This window comes from Impatiens glandulifera, chromosome 6 (assembly GCF_907164915.1).
Source record: "Impatiens glandulifera chromosome 6, dImpGla2.1, whole genome shotgun sequence".
NCBI classification, from domain to species: Eukaryota; Viridiplantae; Streptophyta; class Magnoliopsida; order Ericales; family Balsaminaceae; genus Impatiens; species Impatiens glandulifera.
Genome location: NC_061867.1, coordinates 46,053,085 through 46,068,585, shown reverse-complemented (window position 1 = coordinate 46,068,585; position 15,501 = coordinate 46,053,085). Strand labels below are relative to the sequence as shown.

Here is a 15,501-nt window from a genome sequence, read left to right as displayed (position 1 = left end):
CTCCTTGCATTTTTTGAAGCAAAATTTTAAGTTAAGTCATTATACTCTAAACACTATTTTTTTAATTGATATCATAATTAATCCATTCGTGATATATTCTGTATGATGTTTATATAATAAAAAAAATATGATAAATATTTTAAAATGAGAAGAGATTATGAAGATAAAAATAAGAACAAGAACAAATAAAAAAATTATTAAAAGCATTATAATATAACCTCTAAGATGATTTTCACAATTAGGGTTGGATTTATGATAAAAAATTAAATTATTAAAATAAAAAGTGGCTAAATATAAACAATATAATTAGGGTTAGTGATATAAAAAGGTTAACAATAAGAATAAATAGAAAATGAGCCTAATATTAAAGATAAAAATAATAAAATATTTATAAGAGAGAACAAAATAATATACTATTATATTAGATTTAATATGAAGAGATAAAAAATTATTATATTATATATAATAGAGAGAAAAATAAGTAATATATATTATTATATAATATGGGGAGAAAAAAAAATATTATTATATATAATATGGAGAGAAAAAGTTAGCATATTATAAAAAAAATAAATATAAAAAGACTAAATAAATATAAAAAATATGATATTATACGTAAAATATATATTTTATAATATATAATTAATAATAGAGATAATAATATTATATATTAACAATTTGGAAAATTTGGGGGCCTAAAAAGAAAAATGGGGAGCCCTATGCAACTGCATTAGTTGCATTTCCCTTTGGTTTTCAACAATTCAGTCATCCAAGTCCAACTTTGGAATCTGTTGTTGATGGAGTCCAAATCTCTAATACCTTTGACTATAAGCAACCGATTCTCCATTAATTATTCATGTCTCCCTATACGATGTATGTACGATAGTATCTATGATAATCCTCTAACTTTTCTCTGACCAGCTCTTCATTTCCACCATGATTGGAACTAACATCCTTAAATAAACCGGGTCTATCGATGTCATTACGACCCACTTTGAATCTCCCATCAGCTCGTTCAACATCACCAATGTCGCCCTAAGAAGCTCTACCTCTGAGTCTTAGTGATGCATGTTGGGAATTTTGAAACGAAGATTACTTTTATATTGTAATCTAGTAATGTGAAATGGGTAAATGCACAAATTATCCAAGTCTAAAATAGAAGATCAAGTACAGAACAAAACAACACCAGATTTACGTGGAAAACTCTCTCAACCTGGAAGGTAAAAAACCACGGGGCCAACCAGCAAATTTCACTATAAACAAGAAACATATACAAATGTTCTTCTCAACTTTAAACCCTAAGTTGAGGTACACAAACAGAGAAAATTAATTTCATTCAGACTCAAGCTAGTCTAGATATAAGACAACAAGAAATTGGAACCTGAAGGTGAAAATGTAAGAGATTTACTGCCTCCTTCTCTTCTTCTTCCTCTGTTTCTTCTTCTTTGCAAAATTTCTTCTCTCTCTAGAAGTGATAGAATGAGCAGTATTCTTAAGTTTTGCTCATTTAATTAAATGCCTGATTGGGCTGGACCCAAAGGCCCAACAATGCACAAGTTGTGGATTGATCAGGATTTATCGCTAACGTTGTCCACGTCTTCTTCATCAATTCGAAAATCTCGTAGTCGTCGACCTCATCAATTACTACGGTTTCTTCTTCGCTATTGAAAATGGAACTGAGCAATGTCACGTAAATATGAATGTTCAACGTTGGGTAGCCATCTTCCCAATGGTAACCATAGATAGAGCTATTATCTATGGTTGAACGCCAAGAGAGTGATGACAGAGTTTTAGAGGGAGCGCATGGATTCGGAGTTTTAGAGCACAAGTATCGAGAAGGCGGTGATCGACAAATCGAACAAGGTCACGTAGCCAAATAGTGACGGTTGAGTTGTTGTCCAGAGGGATAAAAGAGTGGCGGAGAAGACCACATTCAAGGAAGTAGAATTGTCGTTGTTGCCATATGCGGTAATCATGGGGTTCAGTAAAGCCCGAGGTTTCAGATGACGGAGGAACTACAATTGGAATTTTGTTATTTTTTAATATTAATAAATAAATAAATAAATTTAAGTTTTGTTTATTTGATGTTAAAAAAAATATAATAAATAAATAAAATGTGCGATTAACATTAAATAAGTTAAAGACAAAATATTAGGAGAATTCTATATTTGACAAAACTCTTAAACTACACTCCCAAATATTTGTTTGAACGCTCAACATTTGGATAAGTAGCGATGGACCAAATTGGTCGAACCAAACTACCATAACCATACAGTTGAACGATGACTTGTCCTCTATCTTTTGATTTAGTCTTGGATATGTAATTTTACGTTTTGAAGGCTTCTCAAAAAGCACAGATTTGTCTGAATAGATTGATCTCCTGCTATCGATCATTGCTTTCACTTCAGGCTTAGAGCGAACTCATCGTTAACCAACCAAGTCTCATGTCAAGGACATAATTGACAATGAAAATCAGAAAATCTGAAACGCAAGTGAAACGCGCTAACCAAAAATGAAGATTGAATTCTTGATGTTGATAACGTAGACGTTTTGCAATTCCTTCTAGTATGCGTATGGGCCTTGTCGGCCCAATCTTTGGGGCAATGTCTGTTTCTAACCATATTCACTTGTTCTCGTGCGTTTTACGTCCTCTAAATTCTTACTATTAATTTTTAATTTTGTTTATTCGATCAATTTTTTATATCACTCATAAATATATTGAATTAAGTTATTCAATAAATAGTTAAAAAATAAGTTGATGTCTTATTTATATTTATTTAATAATGACACCATATTATAAAAGATAAAAAAATAAATTTTTATTTTTATTTTCACTTAAAAAGAAAAAAACAAACAATTATAAGATTACAATAAGTTATATAATCTCGATATTTATATATATATATAATGATGTTTAATAAAATAAATATAGGGTGACATCCACGCTCTCACCACAGCTCACATAGGCTTATTATATATTTTTTTAACATTTTATAATTTTTTCTTTCTCATCATAATTACCATAATTATTAATTATCTTTACTAATTCATTTTTATTTTATTTTACTAATTTCTCTTTCATAATTATTATTTTTATTATTTTATCTTAATATAAACAACGTTCAATTTAATAAATGAAAAATTAGACATAAATAAGAGAAAAACGTTAAATTTAATAAATAATAAATTAATGAGCATTAAAAATAAATAAGAGAAAAACAATACAAATATTTGTGAATTTTTCTTTCTCTCACATGTTCCTTTTTTACTATTCCGTTTCCACCTATTCATTTTTTACTTAGGATTTTGGACGGGCTAGACACTATCATGCACTAGATGAGCGATCTTCGATCCGCAGACGCTGAGTGACAACTTCAACGTTGAGGATTTCGAACTGGAGCGGATGAATTTTAAAGGCAATTTCACTCTCTCCTCGACCTGTGGTAAGCTTTCTATTCCTTCTCTTTTTCAAAAAAATAAACAACATATATCTTACGAACCCTAAACTATTTATCTTTTACGGTTAAAGGGGATGCAATGCTAACTGGAGGATGGTCTCATTGGCCTTTGTGTTAAATCTAACCTCTAACCGTGGTCAATTTCGAACTAGAACTGATGGATTTCGAATGCGATTTCACTCCCTCTTTAGACCACGTGGTAACTCTCAATAGCGACACTCCAAAGCTTATATAATAATATAAAAAGTTTACTCAAAATATGAGCATAATATATTAGAAAGTTAACATGTGTTCGTTTGAGGGCTTATTTCTTGAATCATAGTTTCTCATTGTGGTTCAAACTGTTTAGAGTAGTTTTTAGTTATAATTTTTTACAATTTATTTCCAATTTCATATAACTTTAAATAAGTTTGTCATTATTCTTGATCTATATTATGTGAAACTTTGATTTATAATCCAAAATATCATGTAATGACAAAAGTTCTTCAATTCATCTCTTCCGAATTAAAATAATTATTTATAGCTGCACTTTGTTTTATAACAGTTAGACTCACAAATAGTCTGTTTATGATAAATAAGAAAAAAAATAGTTAGTAATATAGTCTATGATTGATTTTTAGACCTTATTAGTGTAAGTCATATCCGTGGAGGTTGATTATGAATAAAAAAAATGTAAATGAATATTATATCAAAGTAAAATTTTATATAATTTGATCCATAATTCAAATTTTAAAGAATATATATATATATATATATATATATATATATATATATATATATATATATATATATATAACACTTAATTAAATGTAGGAGGTGTATCCACATATCATAAGTAATTTATTTTTTTTATTCTCTCTTCATTTATTTTTATTAATTAGTTGTTTTTCTTTCTCTTACCATATATATATTCACACTAATCATATAAAATATATATGTTTTTTTTTTATCAATTTTGTTAATGAGTCTCACAATTTACTAAAATAATTGGCAATAAAATAATAAATGTAAATAATTATATATTAATGTAACTGTTTTGGTGAGGTGAGAGAAATGTTATTTGATTTTAAAATATTTATTTTTTAAATAAACTAAAAAATATATAATCTGTTATTTTATTAAAAAAATATAAAATTAATTTATGAAACTATATGATAAAAATTTGTATTTATATAAAATTAATGATAAAATATAATGACGCTTGATTTTAAATGTTGGAGGTTACAACATTTATAGGTAATTTATTTTTCTCATTCTCTCTTCATTTATCTTTATTAATTAATTGTTTTTTAATTTCCATATATATATTCACGCTAATCATATAAAATATATATTTTTTTCATCAATTCTACTCACTATTTATTATAAAAAAACGGGCTATAAAATAATAAATGTAACTGACTAAAATATTAGGTATATATAAAATTTATTTATAGGACAATTTGATAAAAATTTGTATTTATATAAAACTAATGATAAAATTATATATATATATATATATATATATAAATTGTATATTGCCAATTATTTTAATAAATTGTGAGACTCATTAATAAAATTGATAAAAATATGTATATATTTTATATGATTAGTGTGAATATATATATGGTAAGAGAAAGAAAAACAATAATTAATAAAAATAAATGAAGAGAGAATAAAAAAAATAAATTACCTATGATGATGTGGATACACATCAACATTTAAAATTAAGCGTTGTTATATATATATATATATATATATATATATATATATATATTCTTTAAAATTTGAATTATAGATCAAATTATATAAACTTTTATTTTGATCTAATATTCATTTACATTTTTTTTATTCATAATCAACCTCCACGGATATGACTTACACTAATAATGTCTAAAAATCAACAATAGACTATATTGCCAACTATTTTTTTTCTTATTTATCATAAACAGACTATTTGTTAGTCTAACTATTATAAAACAAAGTACAGCTATAAATAATTATTTTAATTCGGAAGAGATGAAATGAAGAATTTTTGTCATTACATGATATTTTGGATTATAAATCAAAGTTTCACATAATATAGATCAAGAATAATGACAAACTTATTTAAAGTTATATAAAATTGGAAATAAATTATCCCCTCTTCTAGCCTAGTGGCAACAAGAGGTGGATATCCCCTAGGTCTCCATGAGGTCCTGGGTTCGAGCCCGTCAGGCGGCAAGTTCTGCGCTTGGTTAATTGGTTAAGTATGTTTACGGGCTATGTACTTAACCCGCGGGGATTAGTCGCACTCCATAGGAGCAGCGGAACCCAGCGTTCTAAAAAAAAAAAATTGGAAATAAATTGTAAGAAATTATAACTAAAAACTACTCTAAACAGTTTGAACCACAATGAGAAACTATGATTCAAGAAATAAGCCCTATAACGAACACATGTTAACTTTCTAATATATTATGCTCATACTTTGAGTAACTTTTTATATTATTATATAAGCTTTGGAGTGTCGCTATTGAGAGTTACCACAAGGTCTAAAGAGGGAGTGAAATCGCATTCGAAATCCATCCGCTCTAGTTACAAATAATGAAGCTTAGGATTCTAGGAGTGCAATAAAAAGTCATCTTTTTTAGAATATTTGGATATTTAATTTGAGTGTTCATCAATATGAAGTCAAATAAATAATAATTTTAAAATTTTAAAAAGGTAAGAAATTACAATGTTTTGATAGAGAATCAAACATAATAATTAACATATTTTTAGGAATTTGAATTATTTTGATAACATTGGTGGGATGAGAATACAAAAAAAGGTAAAATAATATATTTATTTCATATTAAAATGATAAAAAAAATGTATTTTATTTTCTCAATTTAATTGTTTTTATTTATTTAAATTGAAAATAGGTGATAAAAACCAAAAATATATATAAAAAAATGGGATAACAGATTAAGTACATAGCACGCAAACACACTTAATCATTTAACTATGCGCATAACTAGTCGTTTGACGGTAAGAAATTACAATGTTCTAATAGAGAATCAAACATAATAATTTTAATATTAATAAATAAATAAATAAATTCAAATTTTGTTTATTTGATGTTAAAAAAATATAATAAATAAATAAAATGTGCGATTAACATTAAATAAGTTAACGACAAAATATTAGGAGAGTTCTATATTTGACAAAACTCTTAAGCTACACTCCCAAATATTTGTTTGAACGCTCAACATTTGGATAAGTAGCGATGGACCAAATTGGTCGAACTAAACTACCTTAACCAAACAGTTTAACGATGACTTGTCATCTATCTTTTGATTTAGTCTTGGATATGTAATTTTACGTTTTGAAGTTTCTCAAAAAGCACAGATTTGTCTGAATAGATTGATCTCCTACTATTGATCATCGCTTTCACTTCCGGCTTAGAGAGAACTCATCGTTAACCAGCCAAGTCTCATGTCAAGGACATAATTGACAATGAATCTACTTGTATCCATGCAAAATCCAGTGATTTGAAAAATAAATTAGTGCTGATCGAACAAAACGAACTATAAATCAGAAAATCTGAAACACAAGTGAAACGCGCTAACCAAAAATGAAGATTGAATTCTTGATGTTGATAACGTAGACGTTTTGCAATTCCTTCTAGTAGAAAATGAATACATCTATTGAAAACTCAGTGTCGCCTCTCGAAGTCGAAAATGAAATGTAGCATGGTTGTGACAAATGAGGCTTATTTCGAGGAGGTAATACCTTGAGAGGTGTGCGGCTAGAGAAGCTTAGTTGTATTTATACATAGAGTTAGGGTTTCCTTCTAGTATGCGTATGGGCCTTGTCGGCCCAATCTTTGGGGCAATGTCTGTTTCTAACCATATTCACTTGTTCTCGTGCGTTTTACGTCATATAAATTCTTACTATTAATTTTGAATTTTGTTTATTCGATCAATTTTTTATATCACTCATTTTATGTCTCAAAGCATGGTACTTATCTCGAACTTCCAGAAGATAACTAGCATTTAATTAGTATCCTGCGAGCTTTATATAAAATTACTCACATTGTACTCTTTTTTATTTTGAGAAAATTAACTAACTATCTTTTTTTAACCTGGTAAAAGTTTACTTATAAATAATTATACACTAACCTATATTATATTTGGTTGGTTACCGAGTTGCAATTGTGATAGTCGTAAATATATTGAATTAAGTTATTCAATAAATAATTAAAAAAATAAGTTGATGTCTTATTTATATTTATTTAATAATGACACCATATTATAAAAGATAAAGAAATAAATTTTTATTTTTATTTTCACTTAAAAAGAAAAAATAAACAATTATAAGATTACAATAAGTTATATAATCTCGTTATTACAAATAATGAAGCTTAGGATTCTAGGAATGCAATAAAAAGTCATCTTTTTTAGAATATTTGGATATTTAATTTGAGTGTTCATCAATATGAAGTCAAATAAATAATAATTTCAAAATTTTAAAAAGGTAAGAAATTACAATGTTCTAATAGAGAATCAAACATAATAATTAACATATCTTTTAGGAATTTGAATTATTTTGATAACATTGGTGGGATGAGAATACAAATAAAGTTAAAATAATATATTTATTTCATATTAAAAGGATAAAAAAAATGTATTTTATTTTCTCAATTGAATTGTTTTTATTCATTTAAATTGAAAATAGGTGATAAAAACCAAAAAATATATTAAAAAAATGGGATAACGAATTAAGTATATAGCACGCAAACACACTTAATCATTTAACTATGCGCATAATTAGTCGTTTGACGGTAAGAAATTACAATGTTCTAATAGAGAATCAAACATAATAATTTTAATATTAATAAATAAATAAATAAATTCAAATTTTGTTTATTTGATGTTAAAAAAAATATAATAAATAAATAAAATGTGCGATTAACATTAAATAAGTTAACGACAAAATATTAGGAGAGTTCTATATTTGACAAAACTCTTAAGCTACACTCCCGAATATTTGTTTGAACGCTCAACATTTGGATAAGTAGCGATGGACCAAATTGGTCGAACCAAACTACCTTAATTATATAGTTGAACGATGACTTGTCCTCTATCTTTTGATTTAGTCTTGGATATGTAATTTTACGTTTTGAAGGCTTCTTAAAAAGCACAGATTTGTCTGAATAGATTGATCTCCTGCTATCGATCATCACTTTCACTTCAGGCTTAGAGCGAACTCATCGTTAACCAGCCAAGTCTCATGTCAAGGACATAATTGACAATGAATCTACTTGTATCCATGCAAAATCCAGTGATTTGAAAAATAAATTAGTGCTGATCGAACAAAACGAACTATAAATCAGAAAATCTGAAACGCAAGTGAAACGCGCTAACCAAAAATGAAGATTGAATTCTTGATGTTGATAACGTAGACGTTTTGAAATTCCTTCTAGTAGAAAATGAAGACATATATTGAAAACTCAGTGTCGCCTCTCGAAGTCGAAAATGAAATGTAGCATGGTTGTGACAAATGAGGCTTCTTTCGAGGAGGTAATACCTTGAGAGGTGTGCGGCTAGAGAAGCTTAGTTGTATTTATACATAGAGTTAGGGTTTCATTCTAGTATGCGTATGGGCCTTGTCGGCCCAATCTTTGGGGCAATGTCTGTTTCTAACTATATTCACTTGTTCTCGTGCGTTTTACGTCATATAAATTCTTACTATTAATTTTGTTTATTCGATCAATTTTTTATATCACTCATTTTATGTCTCAAAGTGGTACTTATCTCGAACTTTCAGAAGATAACTAGCATTTAATTAGTATCCTGTGAGCTTTGTAAAGATAAAATTACTCACATTATACTCTTTTTTATTTTGAGAAAATTAACTAACTATCTTTTTTAACCTGGTAAAAGTTTACTTATAAATAATTATACACTAACCTATATTATATTTGGTTGGTTACGGAGTTGCAATTGTGATAATCATAAATATATTGAATTAAGTTATTCAATAAATAATTAAAAAATAAGTTGATGTCTTATTTATATTTATTTAATAATGACACCATATTATAAAAGATAAAGAAATAAATTTTTATTTTTATTTTCACTAAAAAAGAAAAAATAAACAATTATAAGATTACAATAAGTTATATAATCTCGATATTACAAATAATGAAGCTTAGGATTCTAGGAGTGCAATAAAAAGTCATTTTTTTAGAATATTTGGATATTTAATTTGAGTGTTCATCAATATGAAGTCAAATAAATAATAATTTCAAAATTTTAAAAAGATAAGAAATTACAATGTTCTAACCGAGAATCAAACATAATAATTAACATATATTTTAGGAATTTGAATTATTTTGATAACATTAGTGGAATGAGAATACAAATATAGTTAAAATAATATATTTATTTCATATTATATTAAAAGGATAAAAAAATATATTTTATTTTCTCAATTTAATTGTTTTTATTCATTTAAATTGAAAATAGGTGATAAAAACCAAAAAAATATATAAAAAAAAGGGATAACGGATTAAGTATATAGCACGCAAACACACTTAATCATTTAACTATGCGCATAACTAGTCGATTGACGAGTTCGAACACAGAATCATAAAGAGGCTAAAAAATATCAACCTCTTGTAGCCGTTAGGCTAGAAAAGGAGATAAAAACCAAAAAATATATGTCTTTATTATAAATGATACTAGATGGAAACAGCATCTTGAGTTGGCATCCCGAGTTTGTAAAATAAGGTCTTTCTAGCCATGTTTCTCGGGTTTCATTTAGGTAAATGGGTCTATAATTGCTTAGTTTTGCAACACATAATTGCGATACACACCTTATTTCAATTATTTTACATTAGAAAGATGTTTTAAATTTATTACCATAAACGTTTGAAGTAACATACATTGCTTACTTAATCTATAGTAATCAAGGATTTAGTTTTACAAATTTAGACATGAGCCTTTATAGAAGAACTATATCCGGTCTGATCATCATAATACTTGGACCACAGCATCACACCTCCATACTTACTAGATCCCTTAATCAACGGAAGCACTTTCTCATTTAGATCTCCCACAGGAATGAATCCACTTCCAGCAGCATCTTGAGCCGCGGGTAGACCCAAAAATATCTTACTTGCCGGAATATCCGAAATCCATTGTTTCCAAGCATCTTCCAAATTGGTAACATCACCAATTGCATACTGGCACGGGGGATTGTTATAGAATTGTACCCAAACATAGTCGAATAATCCTGTTTTAAGTGCATTTCCAATCCAAGCATCTGGAAAAGGGCATTGAGGTGCTGCCGTTAAGTAAACTTTCTTGTCCCTATTGCTATATTTTGAAAGGTAAGTAGCTAACTCGTCCCAATGTTGGTTAGTCCCTCCCTCGATGTCAAAGTCGATTCCATCCAATACTGCATCGCCAAGTGGTCTCGATGAAGATGTCCCACCCAAGAAGTTGTTCCAAAGGTAGGTGGCAACTTGTTTGGCATCCTCTGATGAGGCAAGGTAATAGCTACCGGCTCCACCTCCTATGGAAAGAATGACCTTAATGCCTTTTGCTTGACAAGATTTGATCTCGGGGCTGAGTTTTGTGCACTCGTTGATTGAAGGATTGCAATGGCCGGCTAGGTTGATTGTGGGGGCTTGTCCATTGCCGAAAGTGGCAAGGAATGCTATGTTTACAAAGTCATAGTTGCCCGTGGCACAAGTCTCGGATAGGGTTCCCTCGTATCCATTTTGGCCCCAATAAATGGCAATGCCTCCGGCATTGCAGCCTATTACTAGAAATATTAGGGACAAGAGTGTTATAAGAGTTTTTGTTGGTATAATTGCCATTTGTGATTAGATGAGTTGTTTCTTGTTGTGGAAGTAGAGTGGAAATGGGTAACTTGTATATATATGTGTGAAGATCATGATTGATAATGGAAGTGTTTGTTTATATATTTAATTTCTTGCCATTACGTTTCAGCCAAGCTATTATGGCAAAGACCACTATTTGAAGGGATGTCTTTTAATTTACTATTTGTTTTTACTCTGAGTTGGTTTAGTAGTCAAACTAATTACATAAACAACAAATCTAAGGAAAATTGAACCTATTGTGTGCTAATATATTAAAAAAGTATCTCCTTTTTCCATTTGAAAATCCCACATAATCATGAGAAAATAGAAAATTTAAATCTAATCCGTTAGAAAAATATACATTTAATTCTTACAAAAGATATAGCAGAACTGCATCGTGTTCTTTTAGAACAACAATCGTCTTAAGTCTTAAGTCTTAACTTTTCACTCTTTAAATCTAAAACGTCTGAGACAAATACCTAAATTGAATCTAACAATCACAATACAATTGTTTGGTTAACGACTTATAACAACAACAAAAAATACAACATAAGATTTTTGTACTTCATTAACATAGTTGAGGTGTACTTACAAAAAATCATCCGCAATTGTGAGCATGTAAAGAGTGTTAGCCCAAACATCAATGTGTAGCAAATCAAAACATTTGACAGATTTAGTCAAGCTTAAAAAAACGACAATCTATGAATTTTGCACTTAAGAAGTTCATCACATGAAAAGTTATTAGTTTTGACATTCGGACACAATATCTTAAGCAACTCATTAGAAGGATTTCCAAATTTTTATGCAAATTCAAATATTCATTTCACAAAGTTGTAGTTGATCTAGAAATATTAAAATTGTAATAGGAAATAGAATTATTAATATCTTGAATATATAAGTTTTTCTGAAATGAATCAACATAAATAACCTTCTTTGATTTAAGGTCATGTAATTTGCAAAACACACTAACAAATTCACAAATCTCGTATCTTTCACAAGTCTAGATATTGAAATTAAGTTAGATTGAAAATCTTCTATATATAAACATAACATCTCTTGATTCTATATTCTATATATTTTTGTTTAACTTCAAATTTCTAATATAATTCACTCCCTTCCTTTGTACCATCAAGCAAAAATAGATAAAGATTTTTTTTCCTTAATAACATTAGACATTTTATTTATTTAACAACAAATATGGCAATTTTCCCTAGTGTCAAGAATCCATACATGAGTTCTTGATATATTTCAAATTCATAATATAGTCACCTGTATTATTAGTGTAATTTTGAGGATTTAGTAACTCAAAAATGTTGATACCTACTATAAAATGAGATTGATGGATAAATATGGAATTAGATAGTTGGTTGGCCAAAATCTAAAAAATAATTAAAAGATTATATTTATGTTATGAATATTTATATATTTTTATTTTTTAAAATTATTTAGAAATTAATAAATTAATTATAAGAGTTAATTTATGAAATATAAAAAATTATATCTCTATTTCCACCTACAAAATAAAAGTAAAAGTAAAAAATAATATAAACAAGTTAATGAATATATTTTTTTATTATAATATTATTTCTTTATTTATTAAGTATTTCACGCCTTAAATACAAATTTTAAAATTATTATAATTTTTTTTAATTTTTTTGGTTTTATCTTTTCGGTTTGTATCCCACGAAAATTTACCAAATATAACTCTTAAGAAATAACTCTTTCTATTCTAACCCAATTCTGAATATTTCAAACTAATCTACTTGATTCATTAGTTCTTAAAATAATGATTCAAACTAATATACTTTGTTTACTAGTTCTTAAAATAATGATTCAAATTAATCTACTTTATTTAAATTATTTATTTGTATATTTTTATTAATATTATATCTTATTATTAAATATATTTTAAATTTAATTTTTATATTTTTATATAGTAATATATATATTTTAATTATTATTATTTTTATATAATATATTATAATATAATAAATGTTAACTCAATATTTTAAAAAATATTAACTTAATACGTAATTAATTTGAAATTCATTAATTAATAATTATAATATAATAACTCTTAATAAAATTATTATAATAATCCTACTTCAAAATTATTGACGATCTTGCTATATTAATAGTATAATAATAAATGTTATTATCACTTAATGTTTTTATAAACATTTAATTAATATATAAGTAATTTAAAATATTTTAATAATTATAATATAATAATTTAATCATGAATAAAAATTATTATAATTATCTTATTTTATGATAAGTAAAAGTTATTGATTTTAATTCGAATAAGTTTTTGACACTTTTTCATTTTAGATTTCACAAAGTTATTAATTTTATAATATGAATATAACTTAATATAACATTTAAATTACATATTTAAAATTTTACAAATATTAAAATATAAAAAATATAAATTAAATATAATTAAAGTTATAACTATAATATTATTATATTAAATAATAATTTAAATATATAAGAATATAAGAAATTAAATTTGAAATATATTTAATAATAAGTTATAAATTAAAAAATATTAAAATATATAATAATAAAAAAAAATAATAATAATAAGGTGACTATGTTTGAATAATATACTAAGTAGTTTTGAAAATAATTAACAAAAATAGTTTATTAAATTATTTTAAATTAATTATTTGTTAAATAAATATTTTATAAAAATATTGAGGGATGATAAAAATTTATTATAACATATTATATAAAATTAATAATTTAAATTAATAAATAAATATATGAAATATAAGTAATTAAATTTAAATATATTTAATAATAAGATAGAATATTAATACAAATAAAAAAAATAAGTTAAGTACCTTTGAATAATAAATTAAGTTATGTTGAGAATCATTAAATATTAATGTAGATTCACTGATGGGTAGTTGAACTTTATATAAAGTTAGTTTGAAAATCAGAATTGGGAGGTGATTTTGAAGGTGAACGAATAGACAAACAAATTAATTTTTAACAATATATATATATATATATATATATATATTTGATAAAGAAAAAAAAAGGATTTTCTTTATTTAAATTTTACATTTACAATTATGACACACATGTTAGGATGATCCGTTAGAAGGCACAACCTTCATTTCATTTTGGAGTACCTCTGTCCTTCTATTTAAAGGTCTCTATCCTATGATTTAGTCTCGGTTCAACGGCTTCTCAAAAAGTAGAGATTTGTCTGAATAGCTTGTTAACCAGCCAAGTCTCACATAACTGACAAAATTGACAATGCATCTAATTGTATCCATGCGAAATCCAGTGGCTACAATTTGAAAATTAAATTAGTGTTGATCGAATAAAATGTACTATAACTCAGAAAATTTGAAACGCGAGTGAAATACGAACCAAAATGAAGATCGGTTTCTTGATGTTGACAATGTAGACGTTTTGCATATCCTTCTAGTGCAGAATGACGACATATAATGAAAACTCAGTGTCGTCTCTCTCGAAGTCGAAAATAAAATTTAGCATGGTTGTGACAAAAGAGGCTTCTTTCGAGGAGAAAATGTCTTAACAGGTATGCAGCTAGAGAAGCTTGGTTGTATTTATACATAGAGTTAGGGTTTCCTTCTAGTATGCGCATGGGCCTTGTCGGCCCAATCTTTGGAGACAATGTCCATTTAACCCTATTCACTTAATCTCGTGTTTTTTTATGTCCCGTAAATTCTTAGTATGTGATAAAAACTAAGAAATATATGTGTTTATTATAAATGATACTATATGAAAACAAAAGTTAAACTAAATATATCTTTTGATTAAGTAATCTTCTTTTCAACCTCTTTTATATTCTCCATTTATTTATTTATTTCCTATTATTTACCTTATTAGTTAAGCTTGGATTATATGAATATAATTATTATTTTAGTCATTATTATCTTTTCAACCTTTTTTATTTATTTATTTATTTATATATATATATATATATATATATATATATATATATATATATATATAGCGCACTGACTTTGATAATTTATTCTAAACAATCGAAGAGAGAAATTGTTATATTAAAATAGCTAATTAACTTAGGATAATTAGCCAAATGATTATGAAATTACTAGGTTTTGACAATTTAGTTTAAATAATCAAAAGGGAAAAATTGTTAAATCAAAGTACTAATTATAGGTGTATAAATAAGAACTGAACTGTGTTAAATTATCTGTGTGTAGA

General features: G+C 26.4%; 1 protein-coding gene across 1 annotated transcript; it reads right to left on the bottom strand.

Annotated features, from left to right (window-relative positions):
* Window positions 1–10,377: 10,377 nt before the first annotated feature.
* LOC124942802 (acidic endochitinase-like) lies at window positions 10,378–11,305 on the bottom strand. Its single transcript, XM_047483359.1, has one exon. It carries the CDS (start codon window positions 11,284–11,286, stop codon window positions 10,393–10,395), a length of 894 nt encoding a protein of 297 aa, XP_047339315.1. The 5' UTR covers window positions 11,287–11,305; the 3' UTR covers window positions 10,378–10,392.
* Between the last annotated feature and the right edge of the window lie 4,196 nt (window positions 11,306–15,501).